Source organism: Falco naumanni, chromosome 4, assembly GCF_017639655.2.
Source record: "Falco naumanni isolate bFalNau1 chromosome 4, bFalNau1.pat, whole genome shotgun sequence".
Classification (NCBI taxonomy): Eukaryota; Metazoa; Chordata; class Aves; order Falconiformes; family Falconidae; genus Falco; species Falco naumanni.
The window spans coordinates 75,169,661-75,197,347 of NC_054057.1; the positions used below are offsets into that span (position 1 = coordinate 75,169,661).

Below are 27,687 nucleotides of genomic sequence, written 5' to 3' on the forward strand. Positions count from 1 at the left end.
AACCTGTGCATGGACAGAGCCCTGCATCCAGGCCTGAACGGGGCTGAGATCGATGTTTGGGCTTCATACCCTGCAGTGAGCAGCTTGAGGTGAAAGCTGTGTGTGCATCAGTCCAGCCTGCTGAGGACAGGCCTCGGCCAGGTCCAGTCCTTGCAGCTGAGGGGCTGTGAACCGCTCTCTGCAGAGTGTGTGAAGACCCCTGTGAAGGTGGGTGTTGATCTACCGCCAGGCTGCAGAGCTCTGACCCGCTGTGGGCGAGAGGCGCTGTGCTCCCTGCCAGCCAGAACCTGCACTGGGAGCCCACGGTTTGAAGCCACCAGCTCTTGGAGTAACAGTGTCAGTCTGTGCTTGAAACTTTGAGTCCTTGGTTTTCCTGGTGGTAATTAAGCGTATGAAAATAGGGGTCCAAAGCCGTGCACAGAGCTGCTCTCTCCTCCTGAGGTGCCACCCCGATCGCACAGCTGTCTGCTGCCTCCTCCAGCAAGCACCCTGGCTGTGGCTTCCTTCAGAGGTGGGCTAAGGGGATTTCACCTGTTCCTGGCCCAGCTCCCCACCTGGCACAGTGCTCGGGGGCTGGTGGTGCTTCCCTTTCTTGCAAAATATTTGGTGGACAGAGGGTGAAAGTACTTGTTTATCCCTCGACCAAGGGCAGCAGCTGGAAGGTGACCAAAGCCCCGGCTGCAGCCTGCCTCCCCTTGTGCTAAAAGCTGTACGGGGCAGCACCCCGGCCCTCTGCCGGAGCGGGTAAATATCAAAGGGCGGCTGGTTTGCGTGTATCGAGCTGCATTAACCTTCCCCAGAGCAGCCCCCACCTCTGTGCCAGCACCCTGGTGCAGCGGGCACTGGGGAGGGGCCTCTCCCCACCTCCAGCCCCCGGGCTGGGTGGGGGTCGCCAGTAAAATATCTATTTTTGCATGAGCTGTTGACCAATCTGGGTGCTTGTGGGGGATGTTTTTGCAGCTGTGCTGAACGCGGCGGGTGCTGGGAGCCCCCGTCTCCCTCCAGGCTGTGGCTGGTGCGGGGGCTCTGCCACCCCACCCCACCCCCATTCCCTGCACCTTGGGGAGGCAGGAGGGGAGATGATGGGGATGTAGGAGCTTGATGCACAGTTGGAGATGGGCTCAGCCCCTGCAGCCCCATGCTTTGTGTGCCTCAGCTCCTTCGAATTATCGCAGGTTCAGAGAACAGGCTCGAAGTGACCAGGATTTTCCATGAACTTGCAGACATTTTAATAGCAATGTTTGCGTCAAGCTCCTCTCCCAAGAGGTGTCTTGGGAGTTTGGGATGTAGGGGAAACTCAGAGTGATTTCCTAGCATGGGACTGGGGCTGGCTGGTCAGAGCAGACCCTGAAGCCCCCCTACCCCTGCCTGCAGGGCCGCCCCTGCCCCCTGGCAGCAGGCACAGCTCCCTGGTGGGATTAACTCAACCCTAAGGAGGACTTGAATCTCAGCTGGAGCGATGCTGCACAGAGGAGCATCCCGCGCTCCCATGTGCAGGGCTGTGCCTGTCGCTGCTTTGTAAATCCCCTGGGATTTCTGCCTCCTTGGGTGCAGGCTGGGGTGAAGAAAGAGGCCCTGGCGCCTCCATCCCTGTCACCTCTGCGGGCGCAGGGCTCGTCCCTTTCCCTGCTTCCCACAGCCTTCAGCGATGCTTCACCGCAGACAGGCTCTGGGCAGTGTTGCAGGTGCTGCTTTGCCCTCAGGGCCTTGCACCCTCTTCCCAGCACCCGCAATGTGTCTGGGGCAGCCCCGGGTCCTGTGGGGAGGGCACCAGCCCTTCCCCGTGCGCACCTGCTGGGGCTGGTGTGGGCTCACCCCTGGGCTCTTCCCGCCTGGACTACATGGAGTACATCTGGGGTTTGGCAGGGTCGGGGTCACTCAGGGGCTGGGTGCCCGCTCTGCTCTTGGGGCTCGGCCCCGCCAAGGGAGAGTTTGTTCCGTGCTGGGGCCGCCCCGTACCGGGATGCTCCGTGCTGGGGCCGCCCCGTACCGGGATGCTCCGTGCTGGGGCCGCCCCGTACTGGGATGCTCCGTGCAGGCGCGGCGGCCGCCCGGTCCCGGCGGCTGCTTTAAGGGGAGGGACGGAAGCCTGACCCAGCCCCAGGCTGGCCGGGCCCTTAAAGCCCCCGCGGGGCGGCGGAGCCCCGCCGCGGCCACTCCGACCCGCCGGCCCCGCCATGGGCTCCCTGGGGCGCTGCCTGGCCCGGAGCCTGCTGCGGGGGCAGCCGGGCCCGAGCCGCCCCCCCGGGCCCCGCTGCTACGGCTCCGGTGAGACACGGCCCTGCCCGGCCCCCTGCCCCGGGACCCTGTCCCCATCCTCGTCCTGCCCCCGGGGACCCTGTCCTCATCCCTGCGCTGCCCTCAGCCCCTTCCCTGACCTGCTCCTGGGGACCCTGTCCCCATCCTCGTCCTGCCCCTGGGCATCCTGTTCCCATCCTTGTCCTTGGAATGCAGTCCCTTTCCTCAGCCTGTCCTGGGGACCCTGTCTCTTCCATCCTTGTCATGCCCCTGGGGACCCTGTCCCCATCACTGTTCAGCCCTCGGCCCCTTCCCTAACCTGTCCTGGGGACCCTGTCACCCCCATCTTCATCCTGCCCCTAGGGACCCTACCCCCGTCCTCACCCTGCCCTCCATCCCGCCTGTCCTGTCCCTCGGGGCCCCCATCCCCATCGTCGCCCCACGTTGTCCTCAGTCCCACAGCACCCAGTAACTCCATCCTGGGGGCAGCCCCCCCCAGGTAGGGCGTCAGCTCATGGGGTCCTTGGCTGCTCTGTGGTGTGAGGGGGCACCAGGGTCTCCTCCCCGACGGGGCGGAGGCCAGAGCTGGTGGCTCCCCCAGCACCATCCTGAATGTCCCAAGGGGTTTGGTGTCAGGTTGTGACAGCAGGACCCCAAGCTGTTCCTGGGGCACCACGGGTTGTGCTGGGTCCCGGTGGGTGAGCCTGTCCCCATCCCTGTCCCCATGCTGGTGCCATGTCCCCTGGGTGTCCCTCTGCCCGCTCTCTCCTGTCCCCTGTCCTTCTGGCAGACAGGGCGCATGGTCCCTTGGGGAATGGTGTCCCCTCCTGCGGTGTGGCTCTGGCAGGGCAAGTGGTGGGGTGAAGGGGTGGTGGTGGTGCCAGACCTTGCCGCCCCATGGTGCCATAGATGGTGGTGGTGCCAGACCTTGCTGTGCCATGGATGACAGCGATGTCAGACCCTGCTATCCTACAGTGTCACGGGTGACGGTGGTGCCAGACGTTGCTGTGCCATGGGTGACAGTTATGCCAGACCCTGCTGTCCCACGGTGCTTGATTTCTTCCCCCACCAGTGGGGCTGTGACCAGGGACCCAGGCTGTGCCAGGGCTGGTGCCCACCTGTCTCTGGGCAGGAGCCATGACACACAGGGTGGCACTTGCAGCCCCGGCACTTGGACAAGGCAGCGCGGTGTGGTCAGCCAAACCAGAGCCAGCCCATCCCACGCCGGGTTGAAGGGTGTTTCCCAGCTGTGGACATGTCCCCACCACCTGTCAGGGCTTTGCAGTGTGTCCCTGGGGTCCCTGCTGGGACCCTGCCAGTCTGCGAGTACAGCTCACCCAGGGGACATGGCACCAGCATGGGGACAGGGATGGGGACAGGCTCACCCACCGGGACCCAGCACAACCCGTGGTGCCCCAGGAACAGCTTGGGGTCCTGCTGTCACAACCTGTGCCCATGTCCCACACCCGGCAGTGACCTGTGACCCATGCCTGGCAGTGACACTGGCCCCTCCGTCCCCACGCAGCCCCCCCTGAGCTGCAGGAGAAGACACTGGTGCTGGTGAAGCCGGATGCGGTGCAGCGGCGGCTGGTGGGGACCGTCATCCAGCGCTTTGAGCGGCGTGGCTTCAAACTGGTGGCCATGAAGATGCTTCAGGTAGCCCCCCCGCCAAGCTGCCCCACGCCCCCCTGGGGCACCCCACACCCTACAGCCGGCTCGGGGGTGCCAGAGGGGGGTACTGATGCTGCTGTCACCCCATGCTGCCATCAGGCGGATCAGGGTCTCCTGGACAAGCACTACCAGCAGCTGCGGCAGAAGCCCTTCTACCCTGCGCTCCTCGCCTACATGACCTCGGGGCCACTGGTGGCCATGGTGAGGGGCTGGGATGGAGCGTCAGGGGGACGGGGGGGCTCGGGGGGCTGGGTGGAACCGGGGGGGCTCAGGTGTCCCCTGTCCCGCAGGTGTGGGAGGGCTACAACGTGGTCAGGTCCACGCGGGCCATGGTGGGGGACACCAACTCGGCGGCAGCGGCGGCGGGCACAATCCGGGGGGACCTCAGCATGCACGTCAGCAGGTAGGGGCGCGGTGGGGGTGGTGGGGGCGGCGGTGGGACCCTGCAGCCATGGCACTGTCCCTGTCCCCGTTCCTGGTTCCTGTGCAGGAACGTGGTCCACGCCAGTGACTCGGTGGAGACGGCCCAGCGGGAAATCGGCTTCTGGTTCCAGCGGGATGAGCTGGTGGCCTGGGAGAGTGGGGACCGGGACTACACCTATGGGCCCTAGGGTGGCCCCGCCGGGGGGGCCAACCCCCCAATAAACCTCAGTGCCTCCAGCCGTGGCTCCGTCTCCTCCCTCAAATGCCACCAGCAAGTGCTGGAGGGCTCTGAGGGCGCTGGAATGTCCCCAGGGGGCGCTGGGGGAGTGCTGGAAGACTGGGAGGCGCTGAGCTGTCCCTGGGGAGCACTGGGGTGGTACTGGAAAGCTCTGGAAAGCACTGGGTTGTCCCGAGGGGGTATTGCAGCAGTACTGGGAAGCTCTGGGAGGCACTGAGCTCTCTCCAGGGGGCACTGGGGTGGTACGGGGAAGCTCTGGGAAGCACTGGGATGACCCCAGGGGCACTGGGGAAAGCACTGGGATGTTCTTAGGGGGCACTGGGGCAGTACTGGGAAACTCTGGGATGCACTGAGATTTCCCAGGGGAGCACTGGGGCGGTGCTGGGAAGCTGTGGGAGCGGCACTGGGAGTCACGGGGCTGTTCCCGGGGCAGCAGGAGCCCCTGCAGGTCGCTGGAGGGGACGTGGGCTCTCCGGGCGCCGCGCACCGCCGTGTCACTGGGGACACTGGGGGGCGCTGTGGGACGCACGGCAGCCCCGCGCCGTTGCCAGGCAACGCCCGCTGATGCCCGCGCATGCGCAGGGCGTGCCCTGGCGGGGCCCGCCTCTCCCGGCAGCCCGTGCGCGGCGCGCTCACCCGGCGTGCCCTGCGGCCGGGCCCGCTGCCGGCGGCACATCGCGCCGCCATGGCGGAGGCTGCCGGTGCATCTCGGCCGCCGGCGGACGTGGACACGGACGACTGTCTGCGCGAGTACCGCCACCTCTTCAGCCCCGACATCCTGGCGTGAGTGCCGGGCCGCTGGCGGCCACGGGTGCTGGGCCGCGGCCTGGGGGTCGGCCGGTCCCCGCCGCGGCCTAGCGCGGTGCTGGGGCCGCCCTGGCTGGGCCGTGCCTGGTGCTGAGCGCTGACTGACCCTCTGCTCCCCCAGGGGCCAGGTGGCGTTCATCACCGGCGGCGGCTCGGGCATCGGCTTCCGCGTCGCCGAGATCTTCATGAGGTGCGGCTGGGGGGCAGCGGCGGTGCCCGGGTGTATGTGTGTGTGTTGCTTAGGTTCCTCGGGCGCCAGTGGGAGCGTAAAAGCTTCCTTTCGCTTGAGGAGGCTGTGGTAGCGTGGCCTACAGGGGTGGGGTGAGAAGCTGGGGGCAGCCGGGCCCCGGGGGGAGCTGCGGGCAGCCCTGCCTGCTGCAGGTGGGCTCGTGGGGGTGTGGGAGGCGGGGGCTGGCCCTGTCACAGGGCTCGGGTCGGTCTCTGGTGCGCTGTGATTCTCCCCCTCTTGGAGCCCTGCGGGCTTGGAGGAACAGCAACTCCTCCAAGTTGTGCCAACTCCCACCGTTCCCCGACCAAGCTCCTGGTGAACCCCAGAAGTGTGAGATGCCTGTGAGGAGTCAGTGCTGCGTGGCCCTTCTCACCAGCCCCTTCTTTGCAGACATGGCTGCCGGACGGTCATTGCAAGCAGGAACCTGCAGCGAGTGTCCGAGGTGAGTCTGTGGGCTCCAGCGGGACAGACAGGCAGAAGGAAGAGTTGTGAACACTTGGAAATCCTGCTTTCTCTGCTGGGTGAGGCTGGGAGCCTTGGGAGCAGTGCAGCAGCAGAAACGGCTTACTAGTGCTGCTGTGTGTTCTTTGGCCTCTGAGATCTTCAGTACAGCAGTGGTGGGCAGGGTGCAGGTTTAGGGTGGGCTGCACCCACCGCACCTCATGGTAGAGCTCAGTTAATTGTGGCGGCGTCCTGTAAGCGGGTCTGTTACCTGGTGCACAGCACCAATTCACACACTGAATTGAGTATTTGTTGCATGTCTGCAGAGAGACAGGTGCTGGGTGCTAAATCCATAAAGCTAGCGCGCATCCTAACACGCAGTAAAACATTTAGTACACTTTGAACAATTGTTCATAGTTATGTTTAGTTGCACTTAATTCTCATGGCTTCTTACAAGCCTTATCTCCATTTCAAGTACAGCATTCTTGGTTTTCACTGCATGTTCTGTGTGGAGGGGGCTTTGTTAGCAGGGGGCTTTCTTTGCTTCATGGTGGATCTTTTAGTGTGCTGATTAGGATAGTTCAAGTAATTTTCTGTTTAATCTCATTAACCATTTGGTTCTCCTTGAGCTTATCTTGGTACTTCTTAGCTTGACTTATTTATGGTGTCTGTTCCTTTTCCTAAGGCCATGTTTTGTTAACTGTTTATAAGGGTTAACTAACATCCTCTGGTTTTCAAATTCTTTCTTGTTCTTCAGTATAGATATTCACATATTTTGTTTAAATTTCAAGTTGGGTAACAGACTGGCTTTCTGTTAATCATATGTCTGTGAGCTGGCCCACTACAGCAGGACTTGCTGCTTTCCCCTGCCAGCTTTGGGGGTGTCTGTTCCAGGTGTCACATTGCTTTTTTGTTGATGAGACAGAAGGAAACAAACTGTGGTTAAGGTTTGTCAGCAGGGAAGTGGCACAGTCCAAGGCCAAACTTAAATCTCAGCTTCAAGTAGGACAAGACCCTCTTGTCCAAGAGTTAGGTGGGTTGAGGCAGGTATGCCGAGCCCCCAGATCTCACCCGTCTTGTGCTTTGGACAGAGAGGGAGGCACAAGTCTGGAAAGCACTGACTGAAGAAGCTGTATTAGACTAGCTGCTCTGTAGCCAGCTGGGCAGAACAAACACCCGCCCCTGTGTCTGACCCTGGGCTGGGGTTTGGCTGGTCACAGTTTCCATTCCTCACCGTGGCTGGTGCTGCAGCCTCAGGCTGAAATCAGCTGTGTGAGAGCTTTGTGGTAGCTGCGTGTGGACTGAAATATAATAAAGTTCAAAACCAGCACTTGGGGGTAAGCTGGCATGACCCAGCTGCTTCCTGGGGATGGCTTTCTCTCATTTTGTATTCCTGTGTGCTCATGTGCCAGAAAACAAGCTGCAAAGCTCAACAGCTGTTTAGTCCTCAGGGGCTGGAGTCTTCTAAGTACACAGGGACCATTTGCCCAGGCCCTTGAGGCTTGGTGTATGTGTGGGCTAGTGGGGGATCAAGGCTTTTCACAGAAGGGCCTGATGAGCCCAAGCAGGAATGTGGAGCTTTGCTGGGTGTTGTGCAGGGTTGCTGCTGAGTTTGCGTGTCCCCTGTGCTTTATTTGCTGGGGGAGCCTGTTCTTAACGAGTGCCTCGGGGTGCTTTGTGGCAGATGCTGAGCCGCAGAGCTAGCCCTCTCTGCCTCACGGGCAGAGTCCCTGGCAACTGCTGGTGTGCGTTTGCCCTTTTGCCTACTGATGTTTTTTGGATCTAAAGGTTAATTATACCTGGGCTTGTACCAAAAAATGCCTTATCGGCATCCAACCTTTGTACCTGTCCTGCAGAGGTGTTGCTCGGGGTGTGCTTTGTCGATGACAGGCCACGGAGATAACCAGGCTTAGCGAGCTGTGGCTTCAAGGCCAGCCTGGCATTCGGTTGGGGCATGATGTGCCCGAGCTTCCCCTGGCTACCCCAGGGCTTTAGCGTCAGGGTGCTGCATGGCTGAAGCTGGCTGTGCTCAGGCAGGTCTCTCCCCTGCCCGCAGTGTTTGCTATATGCCAACAGGGACGTGGCCCCTGGCTGACCACTTGCTCGCCTGTTCGAAGGTCTGGGTCTAACCCTTGCTGAAGGAGAGAGTCCCAGAAAGAATCTCAAGTCTCTTTTTTTTGCAGGCATCGAAGAAGCTGGAGGCAGCCACAGGCCAGCAGTGTCTGCCTCTGTCCATAGATGTCAGGCAGCCCCAAACCATTGTGGCAGCGGTGGACGAGGCACTGAAGGAGTTCAAGCGGATTGACATCCTCATTAATGGTGAGCTTCTGGAGTGGACAGGGGAAAGATTCAGTACTTACTCCTGGGAAGGGTGTTTTCCTGCTTGGAGATTGTTTGCCTAGTGTCTGCCTTATGCTGCTTTGGCCTGGGAGCGTCTGGGCAGCCCCCCAGGAGCACAGAGGGGGTGGGCTCAGAAGAAGCAGAGACCTGTTTGTGATAGGTGGCTGCCCGTGCTTGCCTGGTGTGGATCATCCCTGCTCCCACTTCGCCAGCACCCTCCTGCCCTCAGGCTGGCTGTGGTGCTGGGCACTTAGAGCCACAAACTGTTTATCCTCTTATCAGACCTTTTTCCATGTGCTTTCTAGTCTACCCAGACAGTATCACTCACCGTCCCTCTTGCAGGAGTGCTCTGAACCTGCCTGACCCTCTCCTGGCCCAGTCCTGACTGTGCTCCTGGCTGCTTGTTCTTCAGGTGCTGCGGGAAACTTTCTGTGCCCAGCCGCTGCCCTGTCCTTCAACGCCTTCAAGACTGTGATAGATATCGACACCATCGGCACCTTCAACACCTCCAAAGTCCTCTTTGAGAAATATTTCCGGGTAAGTGGGACCAGAGCCAGAGGACTCGGAGGAGGGGCTGCTGATAGGCAGGGAGTTAGTGTCGAACAAACCACACTTCGCTCCTGAGCAATTCAAAGTAGCGTGGAGGGCAGAAGGGAGCACAGCACTGGTGTAACCAGGGCTGTGCTGCCAGGCCTCTGCCAACCACCATTCTTGGATCCAGTCCGTTCCCTCCCAGGGGTGGCAGCCTCTGTGCAGGAACTGGGAATCTTGTCAGTCCCTTGCCCTGGGGCTTTCGATTGCTGTGGCAACTTTCCATGCTCTGCCACATGCCAGGGAAGAAGGTGTGATCTGCTGCTCCTTTTCCGGCTCCTCTGCTTTCTCTTGGCCTTTGCTTGTCCCCTGCATCTCCTGCCTCTCTAGAAGGGCCTTGCTGGCTGCCCCAGCTCACTGAGGCTGGGTGGGCAGTGCTGCCCTGGTGATGGGTTAGCAACGCAGTGGTGGCAGTGCCCGTGGGTGACCATCCCTCCTAGCTCAGCTCCCTTGTTCCACCATGCCACTATGTGACCCCTTGTGCTGCTCCCTGCCTAATGCCATGTCTCTCTTTCTTCCCCAGGACCATGGTGGGATCATCGTTAACATCACAGCGACCCTGAGCTACCGAGGACAGGCCCTCCAGGTGCATGCTGGTGCTGCTAAGGCTGCCATAGGTACCTAAACGCTCCTTGCTGGGGCTCTGTGAGCTGTGTGGGGCCAGTAAGAAAGCTGCTTCTTCTCAAATATTGGGATGGGAAGATGTCCTTGAAAGAGGTGACTATAAATCAGTGTGGTTACTACATGCCTGAGTGCTCTTCCAGGGCCCTTTGCTCTTGACCACAGTCTTCTGTGGCGTTTTGCGCTCCCCCCACCAGCTCTGCTCTCCATTTCTCATTCCTGTTGTAATCCCTTCCCAGATGCCATGACCCGCCACCTTGCTGTGGAGTGGGGACCCAACAACGTCCGAGTGAACAGCTTAGCGCCAGGCCCCATTACAGGCACAGAGGGCTACCGGCGGCTGGGTAAGGCAACCTGGGGCTCCTGTCTCTGCCTCGGTGTGGCTTGCTGGGAGGGGACTGTGGCAGACCACCAGTGCCATGCAGCCCGTGGGACATGTGATGCGGCTGAGGCTGTTGCTGCTGGGCACGGCTGTCCTGTGACTAGGCTGGCATGTCTTTTTGGGGGAGCAGCCCTTCCTGCATCCTCGATGACTCGCAAGGCACTGATTTTTCTCTATTGAGCGGCGGCTTTTTGTGACCTCTGATGCAATGACATGGTGTAAGGTGCTTCCCCAAAGCTCAGTCTGGCCGGCTGCCTTGCCTGATGGTTTAGCTCTCGCAGTCTCTCAGCAGAGTGCCAGTTCAGCCCAAGAGGCTGGGAAAGCTGAGGTGGAACTTACTGTTGCAGTACAAATCCTGCTGCTGGGCTTGAGCCACCCTCGTTTAACTCTCTCCTCAGGCCTTTGTCCCTGGCCTGTCCCAGGGCTGTGCCAGGATCTCATTTAGTTTCCATGGTGCACTCAGCAAGCCCCATGCAAACCGTGCCGCAGGGTCTGGCGGACAGTGGTGGTGGGCAGGCGGTCCTGTGATCTGAGCTGACTCTTCTCTTTGCCACTCCTAGGTGGGAAATTTGCGGAGGCAGCAAGCCAGTTTGACATGATCCCCCTGCAGCGCGCAGGGAACAAGACGGAGATTGCCCACAGCACGCTGTACCTGGCGAGCCCCCTCTCCTCCTACGTGACAGGCACCACCCTGGTCGTGGATGGTGGGAGCTGGCTGACCTCTGCCAACAACTTCCCCGCTTTGCTGGGTATTGCTTCATCCTCTGCTAAACTCTAGGTGACGTGCATTTCCCCCTCCGTGGGATTAGAGCAGGAATTGTCAGAAACCCCATTGCTTCATGGCATAGGGGCATGGCTGCCATAACAGTGGGTATGGCATTACCATCTTCAGGTGCCTCGGTCACCTTGTAGCAGTCCCAGCTCTGCCCCTCCTGCGGCAGCTGCGTGGCACGTGCTGTCTTGGGGCAGTGGGGACATGCTGGGTGTCAGGGTCTCCCGGGGAGGGCAGCCAGCTTGGGTCTCAACTTGGCAGCACTTGTTCTCAAAATTTTCTCTGCTTTTGGGAGGGCGGAGCAGGGTCACCCCCCATGCGGTTGTCAGAGCAATGTGGGGAACACCTCTGAGTCCTTGTGGATGGTCCTAGGGATGACTTGGGAAGGGCAGGAGAGCTTGCTGGGTTTTTCCTCTGAGCCTGCAGTTGACATGGTATCTCTTGTTCCTGCTGGAAGATGCTTGTCTGGACACCTCTGAGCGTCCCCTGAAGTGAAGTGCTGCTCCTTCTCTGTGCCCCACCAGCAGGATTGGGCACAGAGAGTCCCAATGGCCTCTGTCTCCCCTTCCTTGCATGAGTTACTGCAGGGTGTCTTGTGTTGCGGCTGACTTGCACGCAAGTCTGTTGGCATATGTCTGCAGAGGTGGGAAGGGAGCTGGTGACTGGGGCCTGGCACTTCTTTCCAGGAGAGGGGTCTCCTTTCTTCCCCTCTCCCCCTACTTGGGTCCGGCGTGGCGGCCTCTGGGAGCAGGGCAGGCCCAGGCAGCACTGCATACCCACCTCTGTGCTGTCTTGCAGATTTCTGGGCTGCAGGAACAAACAAAAATCAATGATGGACAGGCTGGGATTGACCGATGGACAGAAACGTGACCGAACTGCTGCTCTGGGACATCTCGGGGGGGGGACATCTCCCGGAGCCAGAGTTGATAGCTGCCGCCTCTGATCAGTGAATGGTGGTGATGTTGCTGATCCTGCATCTGCCTGGGGGAGGGAGCACTGGGGGTGCAGGGTAGGGAGCAACCCCACCCTCCTCTGTGCTGTTAATTTCTTCTGAGCTGAGGGCACGGGGACAGCGTGGGGTGTGGGCTGCGATGTTCACTCTCCATTTGTGTCTCCCTCTGAGCTGCTCTCCTGTTTTTTCCCAAGTCCCAGGCAGAGCTGGCTGTGGATATCCATCCTCTTCCACACCTCTCCCTATCTCGGCCTGAGAGCTGCCCAAGACCCCCGGTTCCTTGGGAGGGGGGAGCAGTTCAGCCCGCCTGGGGGGCTGAGGCCAGCTCTGACTTGGCAGCAGTAGCTGGTGGCTCTTGGTGGGAAGCAAGGACCAAGCTGGCCCTGGCAGGGGAGATGGCCCTGTCCCCTCGTGGGATGTTCCTGGATGGGGCAGTGGCCCCGGAGGCTGCTGGAGTGTCCCTCCCCAAGGAGCAGAGGTGGTGTGAAGTCACATCCCACCGGAGCTGGCTCTACTGCTGTGGACCATAGCACTGTAGCTGCTGGGAGCTCGAGATGTCCAGCTGTGGGTCCGGCACCCATCTGTCTGTCACGCCAGTCTCACCAGTCTCACGCCGTCTCCTTTCTTTGTGCAGACACTGTGGCTGAGGGTAGGTCAAGCGCTGGCTGGAGCTCGGTCCGTCCCGAGCGTGGTGCTGAGCTGTGGGGGCTGCACCGGCTCTGTGCGGGGCTGCTGAAGCCGTACGCATGCCCCTGTCGCTGCTGGCAATGTTTAAGCTTATCCTGAATCCTGTGAAGCTTCTTTTCCTACTTGATTGCATTTCCTACTTGATTGTAGACTTGCCAGGTTTTGCTCCTTCCTCCAGGCCACCAATAAAGAATGTCCCCACTCACCTGCGACCTTCTCACATGCCTGTGCAGGGAGCTGATCTGCTGGGGGGGGGGGGTGTCCCTGAGCTCAGGGGGGGGTTGCTGGTCTGGTGCTCCTCCCCCTCTTGCCAGGGGCAGCGGCCGCCGTTTGGTGACGCTGAGCTCTGGTGACAGGCTGGGAAGCCAGCAGCTCTGGCACTAGAACCTGGGCCGTTGTGCCCGTTCCCAGTGGCAGTGGGGCCGGTGGAGCCCCCGGGCAGGGGGCTGAGGGGCGGCCGGGGCGAGTGTTGCAGGGCTGGGGGGACGCATGGGGAGGGTGGCGGGGCGCGGGGGTGACCCCCCGCGAGGGGCGCGGGTGGCACGTGCTGGCGCGCCGCGTGGCCCTTCCCCGCCCGCGCAGGGGCGTGGCCTCTCGCACGGCTTCGCGCCGCCTGGGGGTGGCGGGGGGGCGTGGCCGCGGTGGCAGGCGAGTGACGTCACCGGGCCGGCTACTGCGGCGGCTGCTGGGCTGGATCGGGCGGTTCGCCGCGGGCTGCCCCGGAGCGGCGGCGCGGGCGGGCGGCTGGGCTGTTTCTCGTCGCCGCCTCCACCCACCCCCCCCGCACCTTGTCCGGCACTGACCGCGGAGCCGCGTCCCCCGGCGCTCGGGGCTGCCGGGCGGGCGGAGCGGGGCCGCCCCCGGTGGCGGTTCGGCGGGCGGGGCCGGCCGCCGCCTCCTCGCACAAAGCCGTGCCCGGGCGGAGCTAACTGCTGGCACCGCACCGGCATCGCCGCACCGGTCCCGGCCGCGGTCACCGCCCCGCTGGGCGGCAGCGATGTGAGGGGGGCATGGCCGCGGGGCATGGCCGGCGGGCAGCGGCGGGGCGGGCGGCGGCGGGCGCTCAGCGCCGCCGGTGAAAATGGAGCCGCATCCGCCGGCCGCCGGGCCCGAGCCCCCGCTCCCCCGGGGGCCGCGGCGGGACGGGCCCGAGCCGGAGCCGGAACCGGGTCTCTGGGCACCTGAGCCCGCCCCGGGGCCGCCGCCCTGGTCCCCGCTGGAGCAGGGGGGCTGCCCGACCCCGGGGGGCCCCGCCGAGCCCCCGGGCCGGCCCGAGGAGGAGCCGCGTCTCCGCCCCGTCTTCGACGCGCTGGACCGGGACGGCGACGGCTTCGTGCGGGTGGAGGAGTTCGTCCAGTTCGCCACGGCCTACGGCGCCGAGCAGGTGAGGCCGGCGGCGGCCCCGGGGCCTGGCCGGGCCTGGCCCCCTCCCTGCGGGGTCCACAGGCCGCAGCCTCCCCCCGCCGGGGCCCTGGGCCGGGCCGATGGGCGGGCGGCCCTTGGTGGTCCCGCACCCTTGGAGGGGCGACGAGCCCCGGCGGCCGCACGCCGGCCCCGGCTGCCCTTGGCGGGGTGAGGGCAGCGGCTGCGTCGCCGGGTGAAGGGCACGCGGGGCCTCGATGGATGCAGGCAGGTGCGGAGGGAGCCAGGTAGAACCGGAGCTCCTGTTTTCCAGGTCTCGATCCGTTGGGAAGAGCATCCCGGCAGTGCCACCGGGAGCCCGCGTCCCCTCTTTGTTCTCCAGCGGTGACACGGTTGGGCTCGGTGAGCAGTCACCGTGTCGGGACCAGCGGCAATGCTGCCCCTTGGCCCCGTGCCGTACCATGCCTGTCACGGCTTTGATGAGCCTCGATGTGCATTTTCCTTCCTTCTCTCCGCCGCTTTGTGCCATGGGGAGCTTGGCTTTCTGTGCAGCAGCTCGGATGCGATGTAACATGAAGCTGCCTGGAATGACCCAAAATGGAGAGAGCTCGAGCAGCGTGCCCGGGGATGGAAACGAGTGTGTTGGTGTTTTGTACATTGGCCTGTGCTAGTGTTGCTACAAGGAAAACCCAAAATATTTCTTTTTCTTAAGGCATGCAGGTATTGTGAGGAAGTTTCTCTGCCATCACTCAGCAGCAGATCTGCTTTAATTCTCTAGCTGCTGTGCCTGTATTAAAGTGGCATGACAAAGCAAATCATCGCATGTGGAGTGTTTTGGTGGAGGAGGGTTTTCTATCTCTGTCCTAATGGTAAAAAAACCTCTCAAAGATAAAATAGAGGCATTTCTTTCAGAAAATAGCTCTATAAAGTGGAGATCTGTAACTTCTTTGTCAGATTGCTGTTGTAAGGGCACCGTGTGTGGACGGTATCGCTCACCACCTCATTGCATGATTAACCGGGTAACGTCATGGCACAGGGGGGGAGTTACGAGATCGTCTGGGCAACATGCTTCTGCCGGGTGAGAAGCTTTATTCAGCATAAAGCCTCTGACTGTCATCCTCCTGCTGCGGTCCGGGTGCTCCGTGCCGCTGTTTGTCCCCTCCATTGCTGCTGCTGGCAGAGAAAGCAGAAGCAGATGGGTCCGCTGGCATCGGCGTGTGAGTCGCTCTGCAGAGGCTTGTGGACCCTACACGCGATGGCCATTGCTTCGGGGCGCGGTGGCACCTACCAGGGGGCCGTTTGCCTTAGCGTGCCTCTCCCTGCACGTTTGGTGTGGAGCATCCCGAGTACATGGGAAATAAGGGCAGGCAGACCGCGTGTGCGTGGTGGGGGACATGGCAGGTGGCTCCAGCATTTGTCAGCACTGGCAGCCTGTGTGGCTCAGCCCAGACCTGCCTCTGGCCCTGCGCAGCGCCTTGTGCCTTGATTCTGATGTGGGAATTGTGCCAGAGCTTCAACGGTATGATAATAAATCTGTAAAGCGCTTTGAGATCTTGGCCTGAGGAGCAGTTGCGAGGTGTTAAGGTCTCTCCTAATTTGAAGCAGGGTGTCCAGGGAGGTTTTGTGCCACTAAAAGCTGTCTGGTTGTATGGACCCAGCTTAGAAGTGGTTGTCTTGCAGGCTTCTTGCCTTGGCTTTCCCTTCAAAGTCGCTTGGTCCTTTCTGCTGAGCACAGCTACCAGTAATGTTGTCAGTGCTGAAATACATTGTGCTTTTTAGATACATTTATCTTCAGCAGGAGCCTCATGTAGCTAGCTGGCTGTCGGCGTGCAGAGCCACTGGCTCTCGGTATGGCAAGTGCTGAGCACCCTGGTGAGGTTGATGTGACAGCAGCTGAGCCAACAGGTAATGCGTGCCCCAGGGGCGCAGCCTGGTACCTCTCACGGAGGCACACCAAAAGGGAAGAAGTAATGTTTGTGTCGCCTGTGTCTGCGAGAGGGTTACTACAAGTCTGCAGCTCAGAAAAGCAAGAAGGCACACTGAGTGTGAAGGAGAAAGGGGTAGCGATGGGGTCCGCAAGCTCCCAGCAGGTGTGCAGAGTAACAAAGGGAGGAGTTCTGGGGAAGTTTCTTGACCTATTTCAGTTTAAGCAGATACAACTTGGGCCAAAAAGGAATCTTTTGAGAAATGGAAATTCAGCTCAGGTGAAGGTTAAAGTGTAGGAACATCACCAGGTGGTTAAAATGGTGTCAAGACGATTAAAAGGAAATGTGTAAACAAAGGTTGTGCTACAGCTGGATCTGGGAAGCTTGCAAGGGAACTTCCAGGGCTTGGTGGCTTATGAGGGTAGCCGGTAGCAGTCGGCAGGCAGTTAATGAGGAGCAAGTTCCAGTCCTGTTACTACCGCTCTTCTCTAGCAAGAGGAGGAGGTATTTGCTTCCTTTTCTTCTCCCCCTCCTTCCTCCTGCCCACGCGGGTGGATGCGTGGAAGCTCTGCATGGGGCCGGTGGTGGAGCAAACTGCTAAATTTAAGCACAGCAAGTCATCACAGCCAGCTGATTCATGTGTGGGTTCAGAGGGGGTTGAAGGGTTAAGGAAAGTGTGTGTGTGTGTAACCACATGTACTGGAGAGCGGGAGAGCAGCAAGTGTTGTTTTTAGCATTCAGTAAAACACCAGAGGCATTTATGGGCTACTGAGCTCAGTGCTGTCGGATTATTTGGCTGAAACAATTATTAGCTAAATGTCAAAGGAAAGAGACCAACTGGCATTTAGTCATAAAAATGACATGATTTTGAATTTATTTGTTTGATTTCCTGTCCCTCATCCCTCCCTGCCCGTGGTGCAAACCATGGATAAAAGAACTGGGGAGGGCAGGGGGTTGCTTTGTTTTTGGTTGGGGTTCTTTTTGGATTTTTTTTTTGTGTGTGTGTGTTGAAGTGGCTTGGGTTGTTGAAAGACTGCTTTAAAGCGTTAATGGTTGTGTTGGCAGCAAAGTGCTGGTATGGAGTAGAAGAGATCAAGGCACAGAAATCCAAAGACAGCTGGTTCTCTGGAATGATAGAAGTTGATGGGGATTGGGGCTATTGGCAGTACCTCCGTATTAAAAGGTGTATGGGAAGAATGATGCTGAGGTCCCAGCAGCTGGGGATGGCACCCCTAGACAGGGGTGGCCTTGAGGAGAGAAGATGCAGCCATGTGATGGTCCTCCAGCAATCTGTAACGGGTGAGTGTGTCAAACATGGACTATTGTGCAACTTGAAAAGCTTGCTAGGACCTGTTTTGTGCTCCAGGGACTTGTAAACAAGATGCAGGGTGGAAAGGTCTTGAGGACAGCTTGACTTTTCATGCAAAACATCTGGACTGCTCACTAGTAGCGTGTGAGGCCGTTTATAACATTGTTTAAATTGTCTCTTTTCCCTCTCTTTTATCCCTGCACGTCACCGGGAATGTGGTGCTTCCTTGGAGCTGCTGTGCATCCTGTAGCAGCAAAAGGGGTCCCGGCTGGCTGGTACCAAAGACTGGAATGAGGCTGGTTTAGATAGCAAGTTGGGAGGTAGAGGCTTGCTTTACCACTTTTATGTCACCTCGTAAAGCAAGAAGGGTTGCATCTTGCAGTTCTGTGGGTTATACAGAATCTGAGGCCGTTGTGCAATATTTATGTATTTTCTGTTTTAAAATCTGGCTTGCCTGTTGCACAGTTGCACTCTGTCTGTCCAACAGTGGTGCCAGAGGCCAAGCCTTTTCTCACTAGATTTGTTACTAGCTGGAAATGCAGGGTCGTGTCGGGGCGGAGGAGAACCGGCTGTTTGTAAGGCATGAGGAGAAGCTATCCTGCTGGCATGTTGGATTTTTTCCTTTTTCTGTTTTGATCTAGAAGACAATTGGTGGTAGAAAAGCCTCTTGCGCCGCATGATCTTGCTGCCTCTGCTCAATTAAGAGAAGTCCCAGAGTTTGTGTAACCTGTTTTAAAATGCTCCAAGCACCGCAGCATCCCTGCTCTCTGTGCTCTGACAGACATCTTCAGCCTTTCTTTTCCTCTTGATGATCAGTTCAAGCTTTCTTTCAGCGTGCTTTGTTTTGCTTTCTTTAATATTTACCTCCTTCAAGTACCTGTCCCTGACTACCAGCCTTCCTCAGCCCCCACGTCAGCTAATCCTCAGCTGAGGTCTCCGTATTCAGCTTTTAACTTTTCCTGGTGCGATGGTTTCTGAAGCTTTTTATCAGGTTGTGCTTTTCTGACCTCCCACCACCTTTTCAGCCTCTTGTAACGCGGTGCCCAGCCTGAGCTGGGTGCTGCAAAAGAAATTCCCTTCTGAAGGGTAGCAGGTGTCGCTCTAGGCACTCCTGGCTGCAAAGAATTGGGGGTTTATTCTTACTTTTAAATAAAACAATGTACCAGGTATGGCAGTTACTTTCTGGAATGAAGTCTGGATGGTGTCAAACTACAGATTTTTAGCAGCTCCCCCCTCCCCGGTCAATCCCGGCTTGCTTTTCCTGCTCACCGCTGATGGATCCCTTGGGAATTACGCACAGACTCTGGATCAGATGCTTCGTACCTCCAGCATAGTCCTCTCGGAGTTGCTGACGTTGCATCTGATCTTGGACGCCCTCTCTATTCCCCTTGGTCTTCTCCCACTTCCCTGGGAAATCTGATAGTTTGGAGCTCTGTCATGAGGAAAGCTCTGTTGTTGATATTTTTTTATTATATTTTGAGGGTTCTTACACTCTTTAGGGCAGAGGAATTGCTGGCTTTGCTTGTAAAGAGATTTCTAAAATTATCTTGCGTTGATTCACAGGCCACCTAAATGTGAGTGAAGCTTAAATGGTTCCAACTGTGGTGCTGTTGCACCTTTCGGAGGCTTTAACTGGTGTTTAACGTTGGTGTTCACTGTTGAGCACAAAGCTGGGATCGTGCCGAGGGCGATACTGTGGGTGTATGTGGGCTCGAGCATGCCTGTGGACACGCGTGTGTGTGTGTTGGAAAAGGAACGAAGCTGAAGTATTTTGCTTGCTTTGACCCAGGGCCCAGTTTTCCACCACAGAAATGGATGGCAAAGCTCCCGTTGGCTTTGCTGGTTTTGGCGTGAGCCCTTCCTCACCTCAAATACCGGGCTGGCTTGGCCGGGCTCAGACCGCAGCGCTCGGGCTGCTTTTCCCCCCCTCCCTCTTCAAAGGGTGCTTTATTGTCACTAAGGACACATCTGTATTCTGCGGGAGCTGGAAGGTGGGAGTTTTTCTTTCTCCCTCTGAGATGAAAACGCTTCCAAGCCAACATATTTCATGTAATATTTTGGGTGAGGTGCTTGCCAGTTAGCTGAAAATGGAATTTGCAAAGTTTATTTATTTGTAAATCTCCCAAAGACTCCAATGAAGAGGTGATTTTGGTGCTCCCAGGGTTTTGCTTTGTCTGTTATGTTTTGTCTTTAAGCTCCTTGAAGGCATCCCTTCTCAGAACGACTGGGAAGGGTTCGGAGTGTATCCTACCACAAACAGATCTTTTTGGTGGTATGTTTCATACTTAACGTTTGTGGCCGTAATCAGATTGGTGGTTTATCCGGGCTGGATTGAGTCTGGCAGGACCGTGAATACTCAAAGGCACTGTTTGTCTGCGCGGGCTGGGAGGAGGGTGGCGACGGTAATTTTATCCCAGCTGCCAGTTTATTTAAGAAACCTTTTTATTCTTCCTTTCTCCTTCACGTTGAGAATACAGCTATTGCTGAGTGGGCTGTTGATTTAATTTAATTATAGATTTTGATAAAAATTAGGTGTGTTCCTCTGGATTTGGAGGTGATTTCTGCAAATAAAGAAACGTTCTGTCCCCTGCTTCCCAGAAGAAAGAAAAAGCATCAGCTCCAGCTTTGTAGAGCTGGCAAATGCTGTGGGCAAGGAGGCAAACATGGGATTTCCAGGGAAGTGGGTTGTGGGTGTGGCACCCAGTAATCCCCAGCAGTCAGTCCAGTTTGTACTGGGTGGATGTTGTCAAAGGCTGGGTGAGGAGCCCTAGCAGGGGACAAGAACCCCATCTTAAGGTTTTCAGGTTTTCCTTTGGTGAGAGTTTTATTATTTGTTAAAAACACTTGCAAGGGCTTTTTCTGGGGGTTGGATTTCTATGCAATAAAAATTCTTCCAAAGTTTGGCTTAGTTTGCACACAGTTTGCTTAGTTTGCTCTCTAAGGTCAGGTGGATTCACGGGAAGCTTTCTCCCTTCTCAGGATATTTTCCGAGGTTATTACTAATACAAATTTGATTTGGGTCATCATCATTAACTGACTGGAGTATGATACTGCTCCACAACGCAGTGAGTTGGCTCTTCCAGAGCCATTTTGACCTGGTGTTGCTTATAACCGAACGCGCTCAAAGCGTTCCACAGTTGCTTATATCATTATGTAACTCAATACAGCCAGTAATTGAGAGTCATTACAACAATTGCCTACATAATTTCTCTCAATTTTATTCTTGTTTTGACTTTCCTTCACTGCTTGTTGTCAGCAGAGATCCACTTTGAACTAGCAGCTTTTTTTTTTTTTTCCCCCCCTTTTTTTTTTTCTGGCTTTCAATTTTTGCAAAGCAAATGAGTTCCCATCAGGCGCAGCCGGTGGCTCTGCTTGGGCAGGGTGATCTGCTGGGCCACCCTCTGCTTCCCCACTCCCCTGGGACCATTTGGTTTCCAGCACCACAAAGCTGCTAGTACTGTCCCCGTGAGAGCAGGTAGTGGGCTGGGGGTGGCCGTGCGTTGCATTTCCCTGTTTCTCATGCCTGGCTCCATCCTTTCATCATTGTCCTTGGGTTTCTGGTCTAGCACACAGGACTGGTTCCTCCACGTGAGCCTGGAGTGAGGAGTGCCAGCCCTTCCCTCTGCTTGTTTGCTTACATTCAAACACCCATGGAAAATATAGGTACAGTGCTGCCGGGCTGGTTCTGGTGAGCTGCTCCGTGGGATCAGCAGTGCTTCTCTGGTGGCGGTGTCATCGGGCGTGCTGCGGGCAGGGGAGCGGGGTGCCGGTGGGGGACACAGTGGAGTGCGAGCTCCAGCAGCTCGAAACTTAAAATGCCATCTGACTCATCAGGTCCGAGCCAGTGGTTTGGCAGGGAGGCACGTTCACGGGGATAAACAGCATTAGGTAGTGATTTGAGATCCTCCTGCTACTGTGTTCACATTGTGAAATGCGCCTGCTGACACAGACGGTGAAATGTGTCCTTGGGGAACTGTGCATTTTATACTTTCAGTGACTCTTGTGCTCCCACATGCTGAAAGCATTTTCACCTCCTCTTGGACTAGAAGGATTGCTCTCGGTGCCGCATTAAGCTGCTTGGAGCCGCTGTCCTGACAGCGCATCTGCAGTACAGCTGTTTGCCTAACTAGCCAAACCAAGTCTGCAAAGCAGTCGTGCTTCTCTCTTCTAGCCCTGCAGACCCCCCAGAGCTCCTCTCAGCTTTCATTTTCCACTTGAAAAGCATTGCATCTTTGGGTCCCCTTTCAAACTGATCTTTCGCAGGATGCCTCTGCCTAGAGGAGGCGGGTGCTGAGCTGCAGCATTGCTGGTGGCAGCAGGGCTGTGACAGCCTGCACATCGCTGGTGACGCGGGTGGAGGCAGGTCTGCACGTGGCCGGGCTGTGCAGTGATGGCGAAGCACGCGTGGGATGCTGCGGAAGGCTGATGCTTGCCACTGGTGCTGCGGAGCTGCCGGTCCAGCTCTGAGGCTTCCCAGCTTAGGAACTTTAACTAGGACTTTAACTGAACACGGTGGGAGAAACACCATGGATTTCATAAGGCATAAAAATCACAGTTTCTTAGTATCTTTGTATGTTCCTGCTTGATAGCAGGAGGATACCTTCAGGCTCAAGGTGAGCTCATCCCTTGTACGAGTAGGGGGGTCACAGTTAATATCAGTGGTGCCTGGCATGAACCTTGTTTTGGGAACCCAAGACATCCAAGCCCAAGGAATAACCCTGAAGGTGTCATGGAGCGGTGGAAATGCCAGCTTGTGTTTTCTGCATTGCTCAGAGTTGGACAGCTATTGTCTCTTCTTCCCAAACTTCAATTTGCAGTGAGGTTCCTTCCTTTCTGTAGAGTCTCTGCTGGAGTTGGTATGGGGCAGAGAGTAAGTTAACGGCCTCGTGGGTGGAGGAGGAGGAGGGAAGAGGAGGAAACATGACCAAGGGCAGCCTTGGGGACAGCTTCCTCCCAGGCTGCCGCCGAGCTGGAGGGGATGGCGCTGGCCCCGCGGGGGGAAGGTCGGCCGAAAGGGGCTTGGAGCAGAACTCGGAGCCATGTGAGCGGTGGTGGGAGCAGCGGCAGCCTGGGGCTGGGCTGGGGCTCTGCTCGGTGGAGGTGAGAAAGGGAGAGCCCCGGCGAGCTGTGGGTGTGGGATGGGGCCTCTTCGCTGCTGCCGTCAGGCTTTTACAGCTGTGAACGTCCTGGGGTCGGTGCCTTTCCCCTTTCTAGGGAGAAAATGGCTGTTAAAGCAGGGAGGTGTGTGGAGGCTGCCTGGGAGAAGGGGTCCAGGCTGCTCGGTGCCCGAGCGCTGCTTCTCCCCAGCCAGCTCCTTATATTGTAACAGGAAAAACCCCTTTTAATAGATACACCAGCGATACCAAACTGCTGAGCTTGCTCACTGAGCGTTACCTTAGCTGAGGTGACTAATTAAGCCGAAACAAGCAATCGGATGGCAGCGGTGTTTGATGCAAATTTGAGTGCTTGCTTAATTGACACCAGTTCTGGTATTGCCTGCATGGGTCCTGGCTCTGGCATGTCCCCAGCACTGCAGAGACCGCCGGGGTCCTGGCATGGGACGGTGACAACTCTGGGGATGTCCCGTGGTGCTGTCCATGTTACAAGGGTTGGTTACAGCTGGTGGCTAGGCTTTGTTCGCAGGCTGAATGTCCCTCTGTTAGGTTGCGTTGCAAGCAGCCTGGTAGTCTCCTGATTTTTATTTTGGTTTATAATGCCTTGTAGTTTTTAGGAAAAAGAGCTGCTGTTCCCTTTGCTACAATACCGCTTAGTGAAATACCAGTAGTGTTACACCGAGGTTTGAGTCACTGCTGCTTCTGGAGGGGTTTTCAGCTCGCGGAGTGCCGGGCTGTTCCTGTTTATTTCTCTCCCCAGAGAAGGAGTAAAGTGGGAGGGAGAGGACCTGGTGCTGGGAGCTGCGTAATCTGGCAAGATTCGGTGGAGCTGACTGCCGACAGCCCTGTGGAAAATCCATTTGCTAGAGTCCAATAGGAAACTGGGCTCGAGCAAAATGTGCGGGAGGTAAAAGGAGCCCAAACCAGCGGTTTTTGGAGAACAGAAGCTGTCAAGGGCAGGAAAGAAGCGGTGAGTGCTTGCTGTGGCGGGGCACAGGGCACGGTGCCAGACCGGGATCCATGGCAGCCGCTCCATGGTTCTGCCATCCCCAGCAAATGCGGCATGAAATGGGGGGCTGCCCGAGGGGCCCCTCTGCTGCTCGGGGCGAGCACAGCTGTGCTGGAAGTGAAACACTTCTAATAAGAAAATAGTGTTCAGTTCCACCTTGGCTTTAAAAGCTGAGCAGGACGTTGTGGCTTTCGCCGCTGCCTTTTGGCTGTGGAGGGATTAAAAGGCATCTGTTGCCTCCCTTTTGCAAGGCCACATTCCTTATTTTTTCCGGGGGAGCAGCAGTTCTTCCCTTTGCTCACTGTGTGTGCGTGAGATTACAGCTGGGGGCCTGGAGGGGGAAGAAAAAATTGGATATCCTTGTGGAATTTTTTTCCTATGCCTGCTAAATGGATGCAGCAGCTAGCTAATCCTCTCCTGGCTACTTGGAGCTCTGGGACTACTGTGCTGGCAGGAGCACAGCCCAAGGATGCGAAGAGCAGGAGCAAGGCTGGTGGGAGGCTGTGTGCCCTGAGAGGTCCAAGGGAGGTGCTGGAGACCTTGGTGGGCGACAGGGAACTCGCTCTTGGACTTTGTGCCGCACCTCTTGGGGTAGAGCATCTGTCCCTTGGTGGTGTCGTGGGGGCAGGCGGCAGAGGTGTGGAGAGGTGCCAGGGGGAGAGGTAGGGCTGAAAGCCCAGGGCATGGAGGCCATCTGCGGTGAAGGGCAGGTGATGGGCTGCCAGCCTGGCAGAGACCCGCAGAGCTGGAGTGGAGCGTGGGGAGCAAAACCCAGACCTCTTGCTGCTCCTCTGCTTAGAGGAGCTGGTGGGTGCTCGGCGTGTGGTGGCTGCTGGGGAAGCATCAGCATTGTCGTGGGGTTTCTTGTTGTTGTGAGGCTGGTACACCTGGTGCTTACAAGGTGCTGAAGTCCTGGGCTTCCCAAGCTCCACATGGCATCTCAGCCGCTTCTCCCTTCTTCTGAGAATCTACTTCTGAGCCTAGAAACCGTTCCGCGCTTTTTTCCCCTCCCTCCAGCATATCTGCTTTGTGTACTTGCCTTTGCACAAACAGCCCCTTCTGAAGGCTGCATCAAGGGTTGCCAAAAGGAGGGAAACAGTTTGAAGCAGCTCTAAAAAAGAAAGGAGTCATTATGCTTTGCGGGTTGTACGATACACTTAGCTGTGACAGCGTGGCTGGCTCGGTCTGGCTGGGAAAGGCGAGTGAGTTCTCACACTTGGCTCCCTAATATTTAGCTGCTTGGTCGAGGACAGTCTTGTGCTCGCCTGGGCTTCACCTCTGCAGCCAGAGGGGCTGCCAGTGCTCACCGAATTCCCAGGGTTTCCAAGTTGAGGGATGCAGCTCACTTCCCCCTGCTTCCATGGTTTGCTCTGTTTGTGCATTGGCAGCAATACGTTTCTCCTGGTTTTGGTTGTTACAGTCTTGTTTCACAGATTCTAGCATGTACGTTGTACATTGGAGAAGGTCAGTTAGTAAAAGTGGGTCGAGAACTAGTGAGAGGATCTGGTTGGTGGTGTGCCATGGGGGTTTTGTGCTGCTGGCTAACCTGGTTGGGAAGAAGCAGGAGCAGGTTGGATTTGTAAGCCCGGACAGCCTGTTCTGTAAGCAAACAGCCCTTGTCACAGAAATACCTGGGCTTCTTGCAGGGGACATTGAAACTGGACCAGGTGCTGCAAAATGTTCAGCATCCTCAGATGCCTGGTCCTCAGTATGTGACCTCCTGGCTGGTTTTATTCAGTTGCTTTTTGTCTGTTCGGACCAGCCCCAAAATCCTACGTCGGCGCTTTCTGCCCCAGTCCTGCGCCATGGCAGGGTGCAGCCATCCTGCCCCGAGCCGGGGTGGCTTTGGCTGGGGCGCTTGGCTGTCCTGCAGAGGTGGCTCCAGCCCACGTTAATGCTTGTGTTTTATGTAAGAAGTAACCTAGCACTAAACTTCTTAATTTTTTAAAAAAATCTGTTCTCCTGCCTCCGAGCTGTGTGTTTGGAAGGGTAAGAACAGGTTTCCTGTGCCATTAGAGGAACAAAAGCTAGAAACAAAGCCTTCGATGTTTTGGAGGGTGGAAGAAGAACACTTTTCAAGTTTCATTAAACAAATGAGTATGTTTATAGTAGAGCATCGCTGCTGAAGCCTTTGAGCACTTAGTTAGCAACAGAAAATCTGGAACACTTGAGACAAACACGATTAAATTTGGATAACTTACGTTCCTGTTGTGTATCCAAACCATCCTTGGAAGTTGTTTCTTTAAATAAGTTTTTATGCTTCAGTGACAACAATCAATGGACAATTTGGAAATAGTCATACTTGAAATTTGAGAACACGCTTAAAAATACAACAAAGCGTGGCTCCTGAAGCTGTGGTTAGCATAGGGGTGTTACAGATGCCTGCAAGTAAGTCTTGGAGCTGGTGGTGTTAGTCCGAAAAAGTTCAAGTCCGAAAAGGTTCTGCACTCACTCCTCTTACGTAGTACAGACTAGAGGAATTTCTACCAGCAGGTGAAAAACCCAAAACTGCTGAATATGAGTGATCTGGGCTGGCGAAGGCATGTGGCACTTCGGCCACATGCTGGGCACTGAGGGTCTGGCTGGGTGCACCAATGTCTTCTGGCTTCTTGTGAAAGTCGACAGGAAGGATCTGGGTCCTCAGGCTTTTTTTTGGCCGCCAGCTCTTTAAAACATATTCTGGCATCTTGTTGCTCTTCCTGTTGAATCTGGAGCGTTTGAAGGGAAGTTTTCCTTTGCACGCTCCCGATGCGTATGGCACCCGGACAGTGGCAAATGCAGGAGACTTGCTTCTCTGCACCAGCTTTGGGCTTGTTCTCGGCTCACAGTCGACTTGGAGACTTCATCCACTTCCAAAAAGGGAAAGTAATCATTTGCTGGGGAGGAAATTCTCTCCTGTTCATGAAGTACTCAATCCCAAGGCCAAAGTCAGCTGGGTGCAGGACTGGTGTGGAAACTGCCCCAAGCAGGTGACATGCATCGAAAGGCGACGGCACGCGGATCAGCTTTTCTCTTGGGTAAACAGGAGGAAGGAGGATTTGTTAGGAAGTGGATGTGTTAAATGGCGAGGATATTGTCATCCTGGGCAGGTGGGAAAGGAGGGGAGCTTGTTCCTGTTGGGGATCTTGCTCAGTTTGTTTCCTTGAAACAGTCAAACTACTGGGGCTTCTTTCCCTTGGTCTGTGGGTGATCCCTCTCCCCTGCCAGGTCTTTAAATATTTGCAGGCTGATGGAGAAACGTGGGAGGTTTGTTCCCCTTTTGCCTTAAATAGTAGGTTTGATTATTTCTTCCATAGCAGGAAGAGATGAGAATAAACCAGGCTGGATCTGTCTTTGTCTCCTTCTCAGAAAGATGTCTTGATTCTTGATTTCAAGCGTCAGAAGCCTCTGGGACTGAAGTGGCAGCAAGGACAGGGGAACTGATGTCTGTGCAAGATAGGGAGGGATGTTGCAGAAAGCATCTTCACCAAGTGTTGTTTACGGTGGACCTTTAAAGAGAGATGCAATCTGCCTACTTATCTGCTCTTGGAGCTTCTGACAAAGCTCAGAGCACAGCGCACTTGGAGCAGCCCTGGATAAGCACTGCTACTTGTGAAATAAATAATGCAGCTCTTGCACTGCTTACTCACAATTGACCGTTGCTTCTCCCTGTAATTAGATCTGTCTCCTTGAGGGTGTTTTAAAGGTTAGTTAATTAGGTGTAATTGCAGCAGAATAGAAACCTGCTCTGAGGTTCTGCCTGTTTTCTGTAACGCCAGATCCTTTAACAAATTATGGAGTCAGTTCCTATAAACATTGCTGGAGCCAGCGTAATCCTGAGTTACCGGCCTTCCACTCAGCCTGCTTGTTCACTGCTGTTGGTGAAGCAGCCCAAGTGGAGGGCTGGAAAGGGTGCTGCTGGCTTTGGCATCAGTGCGAGTGTGGTTCACATCACAGCAACAGTCTGGGAAATACGTCGCATGAAGCAACGTTAAGTTTTGCTCACGCTGCCAGCATGTTAGTGCTCTCTCAGCACCCAGCACAGGGGGGATGGATGTTGTCTTAGCCCAGACAAATGCTGCATTAACAGGGATCAATTCATTTTAGCTGATCACATTGCAACCCATTGATTTAGCGACTGCATGATCTAAAGAGGACGGCTGTATAGGGACAGCTATGTCTTTGGCAGGTTGCACAGCTGCTCCAGTGTTTGGCTGCAGGAGATTTAGTAGTTCCAGCATGTTTGCACATTTCCCAAAGATTAAAAAATACAACTACTTCTGTAATTAGCATTTTGAAAGAAATTATTTTTTTTTTTCTTCAAAGGATGGGTTTAGCCTTGAGAAACAAAGTGGGTTTTTACAAGCAAATGAGTATGTTGGCTCCGTACCCTTCTGTTCAGTGCAGAGGGTAGCGGTGCTGCATCCACCTTTGCATAACCATGAGAGATTTTTACATTGTGTGTGCTCGCTCTATTAAATTCCTGTGTACCACTTCAGGCCAAAGATCTGGCTAAAGATAAAGAGGAGGGCATCTGGCTGAGCCCTCTCCTGCACCTTACTGGCTGAAAATGCCCTCATCTGGTGGGTATGCCTGG

At 56.5% G+C, this 27,687-nt stretch overlaps 3 protein-coding genes across 6 annotated transcripts in view; all 3 read left to right on the forward strand.

The window, feature by feature from the left end:
- Positions 1 to 2,136: 2,136 nt before the first annotated feature.
- On the forward strand, positions 2,137 to 4,569 carry LOC121086517 (nucleoside diphosphate kinase, mitochondrial). Of its 2 annotated transcripts, none has more exons than XM_040590402.1 (5): positions 2,137 to 2,268; positions 3,764 to 3,894; positions 4,009 to 4,110; positions 4,182 to 4,312; positions 4,400 to 4,569. In XM_040590402.1, exons 1-5 carry the CDS (start codon positions 2,178 to 2,180, stop codon positions 4,518 to 4,520), a joined length of 576 nt encoding a protein of 191 aa, XP_040446336.1. In that variant the 5' UTR covers positions 2,137 to 2,177; the 3' UTR covers positions 4,521 to 4,569. The 2 variants fall into 2 exon arrangements, with proteins under 2 accessions (XP_040446336.1, XP_040446337.1); XM_040590403.1 differs by having other exon boundaries at positions 2,138 to 2,268; positions 4,200 to 4,312.
- Positions 4,570 to 4,664: 95 nt separating this feature from the next.
- On the forward strand, positions 4,665 to 12,597 carry DECR2 (2,4-dienoyl-CoA reductase 2). Of its 2 annotated transcripts, none has more exons than XM_040590392.1 (9): positions 4,665 to 5,353; positions 5,499 to 5,567; positions 5,997 to 6,048; positions 8,231 to 8,366; positions 8,800 to 8,924; positions 9,502 to 9,595; positions 9,839 to 9,943; positions 10,542 to 10,759; positions 11,552 to 12,597. In XM_040590392.1, the coding sequence occupies exons 1-8, from the start codon at positions 5,145 to 5,147 to the stop codon at positions 10,757 to 10,759; spliced, it is 1,008 nt and encodes a 335-aa protein (XP_040446326.1). In that variant the 5' UTR covers positions 4,665 to 5,144; the 3' UTR covers positions 11,552 to 12,597. The 2 variants fall into 2 exon arrangements, with proteins under 2 accessions (XP_040446326.1, XP_040446324.1); XM_040590390.1 differs by having other exon boundaries at positions 10,542 to 10,730.
- Positions 12,598 to 13,088: 491 nt separating this feature from the next.
- Positions 13,089 to 27,687, forward strand: part of RAB11FIP3 (RAB11 family interacting protein 3) — a 77,659-nt gene continuing 63,060 nt past the window's right edge. Inside the window, exon 1 of one of the 2 annotated variants that reach the window (XM_040590355.1) lies at positions 13,089 to 13,776. In XM_040590355.1, coding sequence (XP_040446289.1) covers positions 13,474 to 13,776 — 303 coding nt within the window. In that variant the 5' untranslated portion in view covers positions 13,089 to 13,473. The remainder of the gene's footprint in view (positions 13,777 to 27,687) is intronic. The other variant, XM_040590357.1, reaches the window with a different exon arrangement.